Source organism: Ochotona curzoniae, unplaced genomic scaffold (genome assembly GCF_017591425.1).
Source record: "Ochotona curzoniae isolate NIBS_2020 unplaced genomic scaffold, NIBS_Ocur_1.0 contig_4501, whole genome shotgun sequence".
Lineage (NCBI taxonomy): Eukaryota > Metazoa > Chordata > Mammalia > Lagomorpha > Ochotonidae > Ochotona > Ochotona curzoniae.
Window position 1 is genome coordinate 18481055 of NW_024466307.1, and position 18255 is coordinate 18499309.

At 41.0% G+C, this 18255-nt stretch overlaps 1 protein-coding gene across 1 annotated transcript in view; it reads left to right on the forward strand.

Annotated features, from left to right (window-relative positions):
* The first annotated feature begins 7693 nt into the window (after window positions 1–7693).
* Window positions 7694–18255, forward strand: part of WDR36 (WD repeat domain 36) — a 32017-nt gene continuing 21455 nt past the window's right edge. Inside the window, exons 1-6 of the mRNA XM_040986143.1 lie at window positions 7694–7903; window positions 10747–10774; window positions 12235–12335; window positions 13657–13774; window positions 15369–15501; window positions 17235–17289. Coding sequence (XP_040842077.1) covers window positions 7742–7903; window positions 10747–10774; window positions 12235–12335; window positions 13657–13774; window positions 15369–15501; window positions 17235–17289 — 597 coding nt within the window. The 5' untranslated portion in view covers window positions 7694–7741. The remainder of the gene's footprint in view (window positions 7904–10746; window positions 10775–12234; window positions 12336–13656; window positions 13775–15368; window positions 15502–17234; window positions 17290–18255) is intronic.

The following is an 18255-nucleotide window of genomic DNA, read 5'->3' on the forward strand; positions in this document are numbered from 1 at the left end:
CTGTACTCCCACACACATGCTTTCCCACTACTTGCACTATTTTTTGTAAAAGTATAAAAACCCTCACTTTCTTTGTCTCTATGCGTCATTCTGCAAGATGATGAACAACCTACTACAATAATAAAAAAAAAAATTCAGTTCTGCACAATCTCACGTCCTCCATTTACTTATCTCTGTCATGGCACATTTCACATTACTTTCTTCTGTGGTTTGAACGTGTGTCTCTCCAAATTTCATATTGAAACTAAACCCCTATTTGAAGTGGGGAAGTGTTAAAATCATAGCAAAGGGATTTATCCTTTGCAGACCTATGATCCAATCCTCACTCTATAATGCAATTTTAATAATGCCGTTTAAAATTGCTAATTTAAAAAGTCACATTTATATGCAACTCTCACATACTTTTCCAGAATACACATACTTGCAGGTCGCAATGGCTGGCAACAATAATTGCCTCTCAAGTTACAAATTTAGCAAGATGACAAATAACATACTTGGCAACTATAGCTCAGCTCCACATCTTTCCAAATACCTCTTCATTCCCAAACCTAGTTTTTGAAAAAAGCAGCTCCTGCGTGAGATTTGGCTTTCTCTGTGGGAGAGGAAGAGAGCCAGAGTTGATTAAAACATGTGGTGACTCTTCAGACTTCTGCTGGCCACGCTTGGAGTCATGTTTACTCACGCCCATCAATTAAGCAAATTAAGTACATCTCACCCAACCCATTATGAAATACATGCTAATCATATGCTACAAATAGCAAGGATATAAATCTTATAAGAAGACAGGCAGTTATTGGCAATGCTGAAGGACATGACTCCTTAGGCTGGGAGGAAATGAATAATAATACATAAAAACAGAGAATATGCTACATTCTCAGCACTTAATTTAAAAGGGACTTTTCTGTTAGACAAACATTTTTCAAGCACTTCTTCATTCCAGGCACTGTTTTGGGGTGCTTGTTATGCATCAATGAATGAAACAAGGGAAAAAATTCTCTGAGGTTGTTCCCCAAACCCACTTCTTGTTAGGACAGCTGGTTGCTGCAAAGCGTAGCCTCCAATATCCACTGAATTAGAGTAAGCGTTCTTTTTTCACATTAACTTGTTAGTTTTATTTTTTAATATTGTTGACATGGTTGAGAGGGATGCAAGCCTATTGGGCCTCCGATTGGGGTGGGATAGGTCAGGTATGGAAGAAGGAGGGTGGGATACATGTTTCAGGGTTTTTTCTACTCTATCTATGTGGCAAGGTAGCGGAAGGAATGGTGGAGGATGGAAAGGGCAGCCACTCCTTGCTGCAAACTACATCAGCACCCAGAGACGGAGGAGGTTTCTTTGAGGACACCATAAAGGCCTTGATGTGGGGAAGAGTGTCCCAATGGTGTTACATGAATGGTTTGATGGTTCCTGCATGTTGTTGGTTTCATTGCTCTAGGGCTTAGAAAATCTTTACAAAGTCTATTGGCTCATAAAGTCCATGTTAGTGCATTCACAGACCCAAGAACCTGCTGCAAAGCTTGGCCAGGAGAATTGTACAACATGTTCTGTTTTCCATCCTGTGACGAGGCAGTCTACATCCTCCTCTGACCTAATTGAGCTGGCTGATTCATCTCCTATGTGTTCTGGACACCCTGTCCATTGCAAAGGCATCAACAACTGAGGAACTGGTACATATGCTCCCCAGTAAAAACCGTAGACTAGTTATGATGTTCCTCAAGTTCCCCTACCAGGCCTTCTCCAAGCCTAGGGTCTCTGATTCTATGATCTAGTTCAAGCTGGGAATCGAATCTAGGTCCTTTGGAATGTGATTCAAGTATCCCAACTGGCATCTTAGCTGCTATGCCAAATGCTCATTACTGTCTTGTTAATAGGAGTATGTGTAAGTGTAAGCCTGATGGGGATTTTTTGTACCACTCACATACTTTTCTCTCTTACTGAATATGACTATAACTTCTGGGCCTCATAAGTTTGTTTCCAGTTGTATGTTCCACATACTATGCCACTCAGAGAACTGGGACCATCAGTTACTTATTCTAGACCAAACAGAAACATATTTGATTAATTCTGATGCCACATCACCAATTTTCCCAGGTCAGAAACAAATTTTAACAAAAACAACACTATTAAATTTTACGTGGTGAAATAAAACAGAAAATCTGGCAATTTGGTGTCTTTTATGTACCTATTTTATCATACAAAAATATTTAGCTAAAAGCAAAACAGAAATACATTTTTGTGAATAAAAAAAAAGAGTAGAAATTGACAACTAGAACAAAGCTGACTAATACATTCTTTTAAAAGATTTTTTTGTTTTTAATTTTAAAGTCAGATATACAGATAGGAGGAGAGACTGAGCGGAAGATCTTCCGTTTGTTGATTCATTCCCCAAGCAACCACAATGACGGGAGCTGAGCCAATGCAAAGTCAAGAGCCAGGAGCCTCTTCCAGGTCTCCCACACAGGTGCAGGGTCCCAAAGCTTTGGGCCATCCTCGACTGCTTTCTCAGAGCTGGATGGGAAGTGGGGCTGCTGGGATTAGAACCAATGCCCATATGGGATCCTGGTGCATGCAAGGCGAGGACTTTAGCTGCTAGGCTACTGCACTGGGCCCAACTCATACATTTTTAACACATTCCAAGGATGTGCAGGAATGTAACAACTTTTTTTTTGCAAATGAGTGTTTTGAAGTAGCAGTCCATGACTCAGAGTTATGTTTGGGGGTGTTGTTCTGGGTGTTTTTCTTTCCTACTGTCTGGAGACACTCTGTTTAAGTTCAGGAAATGGATTTCCAGACAGGATTAAACAGGCAGACTTGACTCCTAACTTGTTAGCTTCTTGCTAAGATAGCCAACTTAGATAAAGTAAATCTTAAGAACAAAAACCTGTTCTCAAAATTCAGTGTTAGTGTGATGAAAGCAGAGCCCTGTGCACTTATTTATTTAATCCTGTCCCCATTTTATTCTCTCATCTTCTGTGTAGCTTTTTCTTTCCTAACTCCATGTTCATTTTTGTTGTGATGTGACATGATTTCTTTGTAGGTCCCTTTAAAGAATGCTGGAATGAGTCAAACTATTAAAGTGAATACATTTGGGGTACATCAAGTGGTGTCATATTGATTCATTACTTTTCATAAATACTAATATTTCATACTTATGCTCTAGTGGAACTGTAGTCTGCCTACATTTTCTTGTTGAATATCATAATTAGTGATGAATGAATCCTGTGACTCTAGACTGGATGAAGATTATTGTCTATGAAAAAGGTGATGAAGAGAAGGGATGAAAGAAAGGATTTAAAAAGAAGCAGGGGGATGAGTGAATGGTGATATTAGAACTGTACCTTTGGAATGCACAAAATCTTTTTTCATATTGATTTAAAAAATATTTTGTAGCAATAATTGCCAACAACATTCCCTTGTCAAACCTATCAATTTTACCGGCATATTTTGAGCTGGTTTTCAGCCATCCCTACTCTTTGACCATGCAGTAGGATGGTTTGTTAAGAAGATTCAGCACACAAATGATGGAGTAGTCAAGTTCTTTTTAATGTTCAGAAGTTCTAGCCAAAGACTACCTCTAGTCCCAGCCATAATTTGAACTAGCTGATGGTGCAGTCCAACCTGGCCTGGCCTGCACTCTTCCTGGTTCTCATGTCTGCCAGTGGGTATTATGAACTGGTAGTCAGCGGTGGTCAAAAATTCTAGCCAAAGACATGCCAACATAAAATTGGTTAGGTGGTCATTGTATCAAAGGCATTGCACAGTAGTCTTGTTTATAAGCGATACATTGTTCTTTACATCAAAATATACTATTGAGACCAACACTGTGGTACAGCAGATGAATCCATCTAGTTTGATTTCTGCTCAGAGGTGTGGGTGTCTGAATCTTGGGAGAATCTTGGGCTTATGAGTGGACAGAGCTACAGTGGAAATGGGCTTAGCCCACTGGCCACCTGACCGTGACTTCTGGGGTCTTGGGAGTCTGGAATTACTGCCTAGGGACATCCATGGATAAGGCCACAGTATGTGTAGGTGAGGAATGCATCCTGAGGGACACTCAATGACAAAGCCACTGTACTTGCAGGTAAGCAAGGGGACTGAGACCCAGTGATTTGGAGGGTAGAGACTGGAAGATCTTTATGGGTCAGACTGATACCTGTCCCACACGGGGAGTCCCGAGTTGGGCTTGTTAGCATTGAACATTGTTGATTACCACTCACCAGTCCATGTAAAAGCTAGGGCTGGGCCCTGTCTAGCAAGACTAGATCCAAGTACCTGACAGAATGTTGGAACAGGGGATGTGCCACATTAGGCAGGGCCATAACATTGACCAGCACGTGAGAGAATCATTCCTCAGTGCTTACAGCTACCCTTGTCCAGGAGGGTGGTCCCCTCCAGTGGGTCCATTTGTCCTTTTGAGGGGCGCTTAGAGTTTATACTTGCCCCGATCAGCTGGCAGATCTGATTCAGAAAGGCAGGGAGCTAGCCTGTAGGTATTATGGCAATGACCAGCAAAGCTTGTTGTCCCTTATTGAATGAGTGATTTAGAACGGGTTCGAATAAATAGCGACACGCTGGCAGTCTCCCTTGAAGGTTATCTCAGCACCATTGACTGCCATTATGGGCCATATAAGAGGACCACGTCCTTCAATCGCTTGGATTGGGAAAACCCTGCTCTTTTTACCAACAAACCATTATGCCATGCTTGTAATGTCTTTACGGATGGAGGAAGAGAAGGGGCCGCAGCAGAGGTTTTTCTGCCTGATCATGTCTATAAGACCTATTTTGAACTATGTCAAGGATCAGCACAGTATAAGGAACTATTTGCTGTAGTTTTAGCAAAACTTCATTCAAAAGTTGAAGAACCCCTTAATCTGTTTATGTTGTAAATTTGCTCCCAGGATTGGCTCAAGCATACATAAGGTTGGATGATAATCCTATCACCCCTCATTGATACAGGCCCAAATGTTGCTGCGAGGGCGGGCCCATCCCCTGTATGTAACACATCTTAGTGGCCACCAAAATATCCCTAGCTTTCTTACACGAGGAAACTCTATGGCTGATCAGTTAGCCTCTCAAAGAGTCCTTATTAATTCTTTACAAGATGCCCAAGATCTACATGATCATACCCATGTTAATTGGACAGGCTTCTGTAATCAGTTTCCAAATGTGCCGATTAAAGATCTCAAAAGGATTGTCCATACCCGTATATCATGCATGCCTTTTATCCAGGTGCCACCCTACAATCTCCTGGGGTAAACCCCCGAGGGATAAGGGCTAATGCCTTGTGGCAAAAAGATGTTACTCACTATACACCAGTTGGTAAATTAAAATATGTTTTTGTAACTGTAGACACTTATTCTCATGCAGCCTGGGCTATAGCTCATTCCAGAGAATGAGGCAGACATGCTCAGAGTCATTTTTTATATTGCTTTGCTATCTTAGGCCTGCCACAACAGACTAAGACTGATAATTGAGCATGTTTTGTTAGTAAAAATTTAAGAGAATTCCTTAAATGTTGGAAGATTAGCAAAATTACTGGAATCCTTTATAACTCCCAAGGACAAGCTATTAGATTCCATCAAGATCTAAAAACTCAATTACAAAAACAAAAAAGGGGGAGTTAGTCCCCATCAGCAGTTAGGCCTGGCATTATTTACATTAAACATATTAGATTTTTTTCAAAAATGAACCGGTAACCCATTTTCAAAGGCATTGATCCACTCAAGAAGTTAGACCTGAGGTTATGATAAGATGGAAGGACCCAAAGACCAGACAATGGAGAGCTCCAGATCCTTTATTAACAATGGGCAGAGGACTTGGGTGTGGCTTTCGAATAGGAGAAAACAACCCATTATGGATATCATCCAGAAGCCTCAAATTTTATAGTCCTAAGAATCCAACTCGTGATGCCCCAGAACCAGAGGTTCCTGAGGCCAATCGTTCTTTTAATTCACAGGACACATAAAAAGGCCATAGTGAGTGGATCTCCCTTCCTCAGAGAAGGGTGGCTTTCTCTCTGTTAATCTTGATTGCACATTGCCTCCTTCTCCAATCTTATCCATGCCACTGCTGGCAGCTATACTGGCTTCTTTCTTCCCACCACACACTCACACGCTGCTGTCAGCTGAACAGTGGGTAGCTCAGAGAAGCAACTACTAAACAAGAAAGCAGGTAGTTTGCATCAAACACCCTCCCTCCTAAAGACAGTGCCCAGCACAACAACTGGCATACATATCAACTACTTCCCTATTAGCACATTTTCAATGATAGTTCTACTTCTCAACGTATCTCTCACTGTCCAGGAGTAGGCCAAGGAAAATAGCTCTAATAGTTAGATACATCTGAATTCAAATTGCTATATTTCTGTTATTTAAGTGATCGTAGGCAAGTTAGGGGACTTTAGGTAATCTCAGGTCCAGTTTCTAGAATTTCTAGATCCAGTTTCAGATCCAGTTTCTAGAATTCTAAGAATTTCTGTGAATTCTTAGACACCATGAGACCCAACTTTTGGTCTTGAAAATATAATTGCAGAATACTTATTCCCCTGGAAAGCTGCCCTTTTTGTAAGTCTTTGGCTCATCAACGTCTTCACAACAAATAATTTGAAACAGTGGATAAAAATCACTTGACCTTCATGAAACAGTTTTCTCGTTAATGAAACAGCAATACAATTTTTGCTTTACGTAATCTCCACTTCATTCTGAAGGTTATTTTAAGATAATGGTGTCAATTACTTTGTAAATTCTAAAACCCTGCTTTGGAATCTTTACTGATTCCCCCTCACCCCCCGAACCACTGACATATTCCAAACTATTTGTTTTAGATTGTGTACACGACAATTTCATTACCTATAATTTGGGAAGCTTTTAAAAATACTAAACTCTGGTCATCAGAATCATTTGCCCTTATTTTGAGGCTTAGCGGTAAGAGTGAACACTTCAACAATATTCCAATTACTTTTATTAAAAAAAACTCAGTGAAAAATCACTCAATGTCTTACTGATATTTTTAGTCTTTCTCATCAGTTCTCTAGCTTCAACAATTATCAATCTTGTTGCATCTATAATTACGCCTTATGTCCAAGCCAAAACATATTTCAATCAATTTCGATATGTTATGCTGGTGTCCCAAGCAAAAGCTAAACACCTATTCATTCCCAACTTTTTTATACGAATATCCAAATATACAATTTTATGTGTAACAAGGTTAGTATCTATTTCCAAAAGATAAGGGTCATTAAAAATACGATTACATAAAAGTTAATCATAACTTCTGACTATTGCCAACTTTTAGTCTCCTATTTTTACACATTTTGTAGTCCTACTTAGGAGATGTGACCCATTATTATTTTATTTTACTCATTTTAACAGCAGAGTTACAGACAGGGAGAGATATTCCATCTACTCCTTCACTCCGCAAAGGGCTGCAAAAATCAGGACTTGGCTAGCCGGTGTCTCCAGCGGCTATCTGCATCCAGGGTTCGGTCAGAAACTCCCTGGAGCGTTCTTCAGCATCTTCAGCATCTTCAGCTCACAGTCCCTGCAGGTCACGGGTGGGAGAAAGGAACCGGCGGAACGCAAATCGCGCCTTCCCTGAGCGTTCCGGGGGGAGTCCTTTTTTTGGTTGCACCGAGGGAAGTTCCCCCTCGGCCGCCGACGCCGGAAGTGCGCGGAGCCGGCGGTTCGGCGCGGGGCGCGTGCGGCGCGGGGAGCTTGCGGGTCGGATCGCGGTGTCCGCGGCCATGGAGCGTGGCGCCGAGGGCCGCACGGCCAGCGCGCTCTTCGCGGGCTTCCGGGCCTTGGGGCTGTTCAGCAGCGACATAGCGCACGTGGTGCGGTTCAACTCCCTGAAGCGCCGTTTCTACGTGACGACCTGCGTGGGCAAGAGCTTCCACACGTACGAAGTGAGTGCCGCCTCTCCCGTGCCGTCCACGTGCTGCCCGAGCCCCGCCGGCCGGCCGGGAAAGCCTGGCCGGGCTGGGGAGAGTGCTGGGTTTGTCCATCCGTCCTGGCTCTGTGCATCCCTCCTGGCTCTGTCCATCCCTCCTGGCTCTGTGCACGTGCCGCGTTCAGCTTAGCAGGAGAGACGAGCCTTGCCCTGGCTGTTACGGCGCCCCTCTGCATCGAAGCCGAGGTAGACAGGCAAACTAAAAAAAACCACGTTGGGAGAGCCAGAGCAGATAAGATTATCAACAGGATTCTGCTGCTTTTTTTGCTCGTTTTCCAGGCTCGAGCTTCCTGCACGGGGACCGCGTGTTCTTCAATCCTGGCAGCAGTTGCTTTGCAAGCGCGGTGTGATCTTTCTGTAGCCCCCCTGTTTCCCTGATAAACTAGCAGAGTGAATCTCAGAAAAGTTAACTCGCTTCCGGGTCCGTGATGGTATTTTTCTTTTACTATCTCGTCAGCTGGAGGGATCTTTTGTTGATCACGCCGTTTGCTTGTCTGCAGAGCACTAATTAGGCTTTTAGTGAGGGCAGCGACCTTTGAAAAAGAGGAGGGTGAGAATAGCTAATGTTAATTCATGCAGCTTTTTTTTTTTCCCCCTGGGAAGCATGCTGTTGGCTCACCTGCCTTGCAAGGACTATGAAAATAAAATGCATGATTAACAAGGAGAGTTGCAGATTGGCAGCCGGTTAGACAGAAAGGAAGGGTCAGTCACCGTGGCGAGAAATTGGGGAATGAGGAAAGCATGGTTAGACTCACATCACTGGTTTTGTAGGGTGGCGTTAACCATTCCCCACATTTGTTCTGGCTTTTCTGGTTTTGCTCTTTAACGTTTCTGGCCTGAAGTGTATCCCTACTGCTTCGTGTTTATAGAGCTCTTGGTGTCTTAATCCTGCTTTTCCTGACTCTGTATATCCCCCTCCCCCCCACACACACACAGAGTCCCTGTGTTGTGCATGCAGGCAAGCCTTTGGTTAGCACTGAGTGTGTTTGCACATTTTAGAGCAATTTAAGAAATTTTCTTAATTTGAGAACAGTGACCACACCCACTTTTCCTTAACCCTGAATCTTTACCACCTTGATCACTCTGTAAACATCGTCCAAAAATAAAGTTAAAAAATAATAATATAGAATTTGAGAGTTTTCTGATATGAATTCACATTCAGTTATCATAAAACTGTTTTTTAAGGCCTTCTGTAACTTGAGTACTGGTAATATTTCTAAGATTTAATCAGACGTCACTGTCAAATGACGACAGCGAAAAATCGCAGTGAAGGGAGGGTTGAGGCTTACTGTGTCAGCCAGTAGACACTGGGAGGTGACGTCATCCATGGACTGGGGAAATGGACACCACTTAAGAACTGTCCAAACCACTAGGGCACATGTTCACATGAGACTCTGGGTTGATGTGAGGTGACGGTTCCTCATCCCTGGGTGCTGAGATGTGTGGGAAGTCATGAGTGGTTTACCCCTTTGTGTCCCTCCTTCCCTCAGAAACAAGGAGAAATAGCCAATTTGGAAACAATGAATTCACCCAATTTTTCCTAAACCTCTATCCTTCCTACCCTGATCAACCATCTAATCATTATAAAAGATAAAATTAAAAAGCTGTAATCATTCTATCATAGGTTGGAATACTGTGTTCTCTGATTTTGTACACTGCTGAGACCAACCAATGCATTGGGCCATGGCTTCTGAAACCAGGTGCAAGCCACTCGTGCGCCATGGTCATTAATTTGGTCTTCACATGGTCTTTGCTATGACCATGACTGTCTCACTGTAAACCAGTTAGGATTCCTGAACACTTAAAAGGTCTGGCTCCATTTTAATTACTTGATACCAATGTACTCATTGAATTATTATAAAGCATTTCATAAATTAGGTACCTATTTCAGTCCCCTCCTTTTTTTTTAACAGATGAGGAATTTGAGACAGAAAGTTGAAATTAACACTCCCTATGCAATATGGCTACTGGATTAGTAACCATAGATTGGGGTTAGAAAATTATAATGTACCAGTGGTGACCAGAATTTGTAGATGGATTTGACTTTTTTTTTTTAAAAAAAAAAAAAGGATTTTTATCTATTTTGAAGAAAAATTTTATTTATTTGAAAGTCAGAATTGAGAGAGGAGGGAAAGAGATAGAGACAAAGAATTTTCCACTTGCTGGTTCACTCCCTAGATGGCTGCTGTGGCCAGAGCTGGGCCAGTCTGGAGCTGAGGGCCAGGAGCATCTTCTGAGTCTCCCATGTGGGTGCAGGGCCCAGGGACTCTGCTGTTTTCCCATAGCGCAACCTGGGTTGAACTGAAGCATCCAGGACTTGAACTGGAGTCCATATGGGGTGTCAGCACCACAGGCAGGGGGTTAGCCTGATACCACATGGTGGCAGCCCCAGGATTTGACCTTTCGAGAGTTTCTTGGAAAAAAGGTCAGAGCATATGGAAACTTTATGAAAGTATCATTTCGGTATCCATAGATGAAAGATATTGGGAATACAACTCTGCATATTTGTTTAATGTATGTGGCGTTTTTATTTAACGTGTCACCCTAATGGCAGAGCTGAATAATTACAGGAGAGACTACGTTTACTACCAAGCCTAAAAGATTTACTCATTGGCCCATTACAGGAGGTGTGTGTCCCTTCCATCACTGAGCTTGGTACAGTAGATGAAAATAGAAGCTTTTCTAATAATGAAAGTCAAATCAATGAGTGTCTTTAAGGAAGCCTGACAAACGTATTTGGGAGCTTTCTCTTACTGTTTACCATGAAAATTTATGTATGTATTTTTTCTTTGTCAACAGGTCCAGAAACTCAAACTGGTTGCCGTGAGTAAGTATGGACTGTCTTTGGAGTTCGTGCATTCCGTGTATTCTTACTGTCCTTTAGATAGGTAGGTAGGTAGGAAGGTAGATAGATAGGTAGGTAGGTAGATAGATAGATAGATAGATATAAATTGAAGACTTATAAAAAGTAGAACCAGTCCAGTATGTGTCTGACAAACTTGTATAGCAATAACAGTAAAGTCCGGCCCAGGATCGTGTTTTGTTTTTAGCTGTTTTGTTAATCTGAAATATTTACTTGAGCGTTCTTTGTATCTCATAGCATCAGCATTGTTGAAGATTATAAGGTAGCTTTTTTCTAGAATCTCCTTCAATTTGAATTTTTCCGTTATTTGCTTGTGAAGTAGATTTAGGACCTGCACCTTCGTGGGAATAGCAAAGAAACGGTTGCGAGCTCTCTGAGCTCTAACGAAGCACATACGGACAGTGGTAACGGTTTGATAGTTACCAAGTAATGATTTTATCCATTCCATGTACTGTAAGAAAGTTTTCCTTTTCTTTTAGTTTGATCATTTCTCCCAAAGGAACATAGGTGTTTGTGCTAGTGAAACAGGATAAAGGGTTAATCAGGGTGGAGGGGTAATTAGCGTCACCTTGAAATACAGTCCTTGAACAGGGACAGTCTAAAATAAATCAAATGATATGTCTGACAATTACATTTTTGTGAAGTTTTGTTCATAGTGAAAAGATACTAAGACTCAAACACAGAAACAGATGATGAACCTAAGAAAATAGCATTATGAAAAGGAAATCTCAGAATATAATATGTAACATGAAAGATTTAAGGTCAATTGTCCTGGCTCCAAAGGAAGAAATGAGAGGAGAAGGGTGTTTGGGGTCTTGCTAGGAATCCAGAGGTCATGTTATGTGGGAAATGGCTCCAGATAAGCTTGTTTGTCTTGTAGAAGGTTGCGTAGAAACTCTGTTGTCTTCAGTTATTCAAAACTGGCCTGTGGAATCCTGTGTAGAGTTTTGGGGGTTTGCCCAAAGTGTAGAGCTAGGAATTCTAAGTTCTGATTTGCTTTTAAAACATCCCTGAAATTAATCGTGAACTTGATGGTTTTGAAAGCTTTTCCATGAAACATAGAGGGCCATTTGTGAGAATTTTGTATATTAAGTGATAACTCTCCCTAGTCAACCTCTGGCTGGCCCTCATGCTTGAGTTCCACATTGCACACTCAATCAACTGGACATTTAAAATAAGCCAGCCCCTCCCCCTCAAAAAACCTTGTTGAGCATGTATACTCTTTCTTAATGTAGTATAATACTTATTTACATTGTATCCAGTATTACAAATAACCTAGAGATTATATAAGCATCCTCAAATTTTAATATTTCATGGGGTCAGGGTTCTGGAACCAGTCCCCCACACATTCTGAGAAATGACCAGTGGAGGGTTCTGCGAGTTCCGTGGTCTTAGATAGCCTTATTTTTCCTGTTTTCTCGCAGGCAACTCGGTCCCGCAGGACATCTGCTGTCTGGCAGCCGACGAGAGGCTGGTGTTTGCGGCCTACGGGAATGTGTTCTCTGCGTTTGCCCGTAATAAAGAGGTTTGTATTGTTGAGCTGCTCACGCTTGCTCTCTCTAGTCGGTAGTTATAGTGGAGGAACCTTCAGTGCTACCAGTCTACCTGGGGCACTCTCGTAGAGTGGTATTTTTTTTCCCTTCTAGTGTTTACTTGGTTTTCTGGAGAAAAAAATAAAACTGATTTTAGATTCTCAGAAGACTTGACTTTTCTTTAAGAGGAATAAATGTCAGAATATGTAGGCAGCTTCCAAATATTTCCGTCCTATCAGGTTCTGTTTCCAGAACTTTCTATTTTATATATTTAGTATGGTAGGATGATGTATATTGAAAATGTGTACTCGAGACATTGCTATTTATGCTGCTGATTTATATAGATTGACTTCATGAATGGCTCAGCTGTAACTTTTAAGAGCTAAGTGCTCATTTTCTGCTTAGAGCTAAGCAATGATTTTCTTTTTTTCCCTAATGGAAACATGCTAATCATTTATAAGCTTGCCTTGGGACAGTGAGCTTGAGAGGTGGCCTGGCTTTAGTGGTGCGGACTGAAAGGGAAGGCGGGAGTGGGAATTCCTAGCTGGCCAGACGCAGCATCACTGCTTGGAGCAAAGGTTGTTTGCACAGCCCTCCATCAGTGCAGGTGGTGAAGGAAAACTTACTCTTTCATAAAAATCTGGATTTTCAGGGAAGTGGAAAAGATGTTTTCTGATTTTTATGTCGTAGTTAGTTTTCGCTGGAATGTCTCTGAGGGGCGGAGAGCGGGGTGATGTGCAGTTGTTTCTAAGAGACTTTAATAAAGGAACTGTAGGTCGGGGTGAGGAGAACAGAGCCAGCATGGGGCTGTTAGCTGTGGGAGGCTATTACCACACCAAGGACGAAAAGGCCCAGGCCGAGGAAATTGTGTTCCTGGAACCTGGTGAAAATGAAGAGCATGGAAGAGGGTCGTATGAGGATCGGCCTCCATGAGATGATTTCTGTCAAAGCAGAGCGTCCCCTGGTCGGGTCAGACTACATTCCCCTCATCCTGCAGCCAGCCAGTGATGGCCCAGAGAGCTCAGCCTGCTGAAGCATAGCTCTGTCCCAAGGCACTCGGAGTTGTGCTGGTCTAACTGGGTGAGCCCCAGGTGTGTGCCTGCCTTGTCTCCAGCCTCCCTTGGGTCTGAATTCTCTGCTTTGCTTACTGACATGGTTGAGGGGAGATGAGCTCTGCGTCTTGTCTGTCTGTTCATCTCACCTGGGTAAGCAAAAGTTGGACTACCATTCAGGTTTAGAAGTTTCTTTGGATGATGTGAACACTTCTACATGAGCAATGAATAATAAGAAATTGTTCTGTATTTGATCTTGTAGATAGTACATACCTTTAAGGGTCATAAGGCAGAAATCCATCTTTTGCAACCCTTTGGAGATCACATTATCTCGGTCGATACTGACAGCGTTCTTATTATTTGGCACATATATTCAGAAGGTAAGAATTAACTAATTTATTTATTAGTTTGTTTTGTACTGTGTAAGTTAAAATTAAAAATCTGTGTACATGTAACTTTCATGCCAGAGATCTTTTGTCAGAATGGCTTAAGAATAAATCCTGAGAAGACTGTGAGGATTTTAAAAGGTTTTAAAACTTGGGTTTTAATTCCATTTTCCCACAAACTTTGAGGAATCCTTGTGTAAGAGCAGTTTTAAGAAATAGACAATTTGGGTCAGCTAGTTAGTTACTTATAGTTTATTTAATGTGTGTAACTTGCACTTTTCCGTTTCAGTTCTCTAATTGTAGTGATTTGTTACATTATCCCTGTGGAGTGGATTTTAATTTATGTTCAAGTAATTCGCCTTTCAGTAAAGAAGACTGTGGTATACAGTGGCACTGAGCTTTGTTTTGGGGACTGTGATTCTTTAATCATGAAGAATTTATCACCTGACTACATTTTCCGCAGTAAAAGTTTGTGTCCACTGGAACTGAATATCTTAAGTTCTTTAATCACATTTTGAGCTTGTATTGCCTCTTAACTGTGCCATTGATACAGTATGTTTATTTTTAGTAAATAGTCTAGCAGTTGTCTTCTTGGCAATTTTTTCCCACGTTGTTTAAATTAGTAGCCTTCTTCCTTGCCCGGAGAGGGAACAGAATTTCAGAATTATCCTCCATGTAGTTAGATGTTAAAGGCGTTTTATAAAATTAAATGGTATGACTAACAACACTCTCTTAATGCTGATGCCCTGGTTGTTTTTGTTGATGTAAAAGAGCAAATTGAAGAAGGGTCTTCAGGGAACCCTGTTTTGTGACTTTTAAGTAAAACAGCTGTTTACACTTAAAGTTGATGCACTTTCTGTTACATGTGTGTTTCCAGAGCTGGGGCACACACATCCTAGGGAGGGTCCATCAGTGTGCCAGGTGGTATGTGAAAGTAAAATGAGATATCTTCTTTGATGATTATTCACTGCAAAAGTTAGTGAGAAATTATTTGATTCGTGGATGAATTGTGAAGGAAAAAAATTGAAGCATAGTAATTTTAAACATAAGATTTCAAAAAATGCTTGTGTATGTCTGGCTAACCCATCGACTACTCAGTTATTAGACATTATTTTCTTGTAGTGGGAGTTCTAGGAAACTGAGACCCGCTTAGCTTCACTGAGGCGTGCCTCTGCTGCTTTTGTGTGGCCTACCTAGCTTTTTAGATGCTTGCGTTTTCACTCTGGAAGAGTTTTACTTGGAACATTCATTGATTGTTGATTATAAATATATTTATTATTTGTTGATTATAAAATTTTTAGTACTGATCCCTAGAATCTTTTACTTTTTCTATAAACCAATTAACAAAAAAAATTTAGAATGTTTCAGAATATTAGAGTGTTTTAGAATATTGAGAAATTTTTTAGTGGTGTAAATTACAAGTTTCTCCTTATGAGGTTTATTTCTCAAGGAATGTTTCTAGATCAGCGCGTAGATTTTTGAAATATGTTAGCGCAATGCTTTTTGATAAGCCGACATGGTGTGTGAAATATTTTAAACAATTTTATAAAGAAAAATCTAATGTTATTTATAACTTTCCCTTTTATAGAAGAATACCTGCAGTTGACTTTTGATAACTCAGTATTTAAAATTTCTGCAATATTGCATCCAAGTACCTACTTAAATAAAATACTTCTGGGCAGTGAGCAAGGAAGCCTTCAGCTGTGGAATGTCAAATCAAAGTAAGTACTCTCTTTAGATAATTGCTTAAGTAATTTTCACCTTATCCTCATCTACTGCTTCCTAATACATACCACTACATCTTGTGTTTTCCCTGCTCTGATGATTCTGTGAACAGTTGTTAATAAACCTGAGTGCTTTGGAAGTTGTTGTTCATGACATCACACCGGTTCACACTGGCATGTAGTCTTGGCACATGGTCAGCACTCTCATAAACGCTTATTGAAAAATACGTGTTAATGGCCCGGTAACTGGAAAGAACCCAGTAGCTTCAGAGAAGGCTGCGGTGACGTAATGCTGAGATTGTCATAGGTAGCAGCTGTTTTCTGTGAAGTTGAGGAGAGGTGAGAGAAGTTAAGCAAAACTAGACTATTGTATTAGTGCCAGCACATGGGAGATCTTTCTGTCTGTGTCTCTCCTCTGTAAGTCTGCTTTTCCAATAAAAATTAATTAAAAAAAAAAAAAAGGCACATTCTGGGCCCAGTGCAGTAACCTAGCCGCTAAAGTCCTTGCCTTATATATGCAGGGATCCCATATGGGTACGGTTCTTGTCCCAGCAGCCCCGCTTCCCATCCAGCTCCCTTCATGTGGCCTGGGAAAGCAGTCAAGGGCCGCTCAAAGCCTTGACTGGGAACCTCAAAGCACCCACCTGGGAACCTCAAAGAGGCTCCAGGCTCCTGGCTTCAGATCGGCTCAGGTACAATATCCAGTTGAGATTGAGGTTCTTGGCTTTGGCCTGGCCCGGTCCTGCCTGTTGTGGGCGTTTAAGGAACTAACTAGGGACCAGTGCTGTGGCACAGCAGGCTAACTAATTCTCAGCCTGCAGTGCCAGCATCCCATGTGGGCGCCGCATGAAGTCCAGGATGTTCCACTTCTGATACAGTTCATTGGTGATGGCCTGGGAAGGCACAAGGGATGGCCCAAGGCCTTGGGTCCCTGTGCCTGAGTGGGAGAGCCAGAGGAAGCTCCTGGCTCCTGGCTTTACACCAGCCTAGCTCTGGCTATTGTAGTCATTTGGGGAGTACACCAACAGAGGGAAGATCTCTGTAACTCTGACTTCCAAGTAATATAAATAAATAAGGAAATATACCAGCGGATGAAAGATACCTCTGTCCACCTCTCCAAAATAGATAAGCAAATTCGATGTGACTTAATACCTTATTTTTATAATGATTTCAGCTATTTTTGCTATATATGTATTTTCTATATAAGTAAATATATATATTTGCTATATTTTATATATCATTTATGCTGCAGTCGGAAATTGAGAGCAGCATCACTGTTTTCCTACTGCAGTTGTACAATATGCTACAAGAATCTTGTTAAAATCTAGTGTATTTCCTTTAGTGATGATGTTTCTGGAAACTTGCAGAGAAAAATGAGCTATGCCTGTATTCTAAGATTTTTTTTTTTATTGTCTATAGTATATAATAGTTGTTATTCATCTTTCGCTTCTTAGCTATTTGTTACAGAGATGACTTGGAAACTACAATTTGGCTTCCATTATTATTGAGCATGTAATTAGTTTAATTATTTAACGTAATTTTCTCAAATATTTTAGTGGTAATTATCGAATGGGACTATTTTGCTATTAAGTAAGCTAGTAATTGTTCTTAGAGTGTGACAGACTAAGAATTGAATAAATAAACATAACTTGCTATTTCATTTGGAACAATAATCTTGATTTTGTTTTCCTCAAAAAATTAAAATCTTTCAATGATTTTTCTTCATGTAGTAAACTTCTGTATACATTTCCAGGATGGAAAGTTGGTGTGACAGCTCTTCAGCAGGTTCGTATTTTATTTATGTATATATATTTTTTTAAGAGAAGAAACAGTGGGAAGATAGTTTTAATTTCAGGGACTTGACTGTGTGTTTAGGCTAGAAAATGTAGCCTGATTTACCTTTATAACAGTTACCGTGAGGAAATAATATTTGGAAATGTGGTTGAAAGCAAGTGACGGCAGCTTTGTACCTGCTGTGGGATCCTTTTTGCGTGGAGTTCGGCTCTAGAACTGATCGCTGTGGAACTTGACTCTTTCCAGCGTACAGTCTGTTGCCTCGTGCAGAGCGGGAGTTGTTCATTGAGGCAGAGGATATTGTAGGCCATACAGAGAAATCTGTCGGTATATCGAGAGTCGTGGATTGAAATAAATTGGAACCAGTCAGTAGTGACTGTTATAGGAATGGCTGCTTTTTATTTTTGAGCCAACAAAGCATGTGTGAACGTATGTCTATAAAGGACCTGGCGCGGCTGTTGGCTGTATATTCATGCTTAATATACATTGCCATTCTGTCGTGGCCTTTGACAGCCGTCAGCCTTAACCTTGCTTGTTCAGTCAAGCAGGAAGGACATAGTGGTTTCCACCACGGTGCCTTAGTGGTGTATTAATAAGATATTTATTCAGATTCCATCTGTGAAGATAACGAAATTCAGAGCCTGTATGTAAAAAACATTTATATTATGGAACATTTTAATTATGAGAATAATCATAATAACCACAATATTAGAGCTGAAACAGACTAACAGTAAAACTTTCTCTTTTAACCTAGTCTGTTTTGTTTGTTTGTTTTCCCTTGGAAAATACTTTTTTACTTCCTTTGGAGTTGACCTTTTATGCTATCAGGCACATGTTAAGCCTTTTTGTGTTCTGATAATTCTTATTTTATTTGCGTGTAGTCAGTGATCTCTAGTGAGTTCCCAAGTGAGCTTTAGTTTCGGTTGAACATTCTTACTATTAGCAATGCTTCAGGAG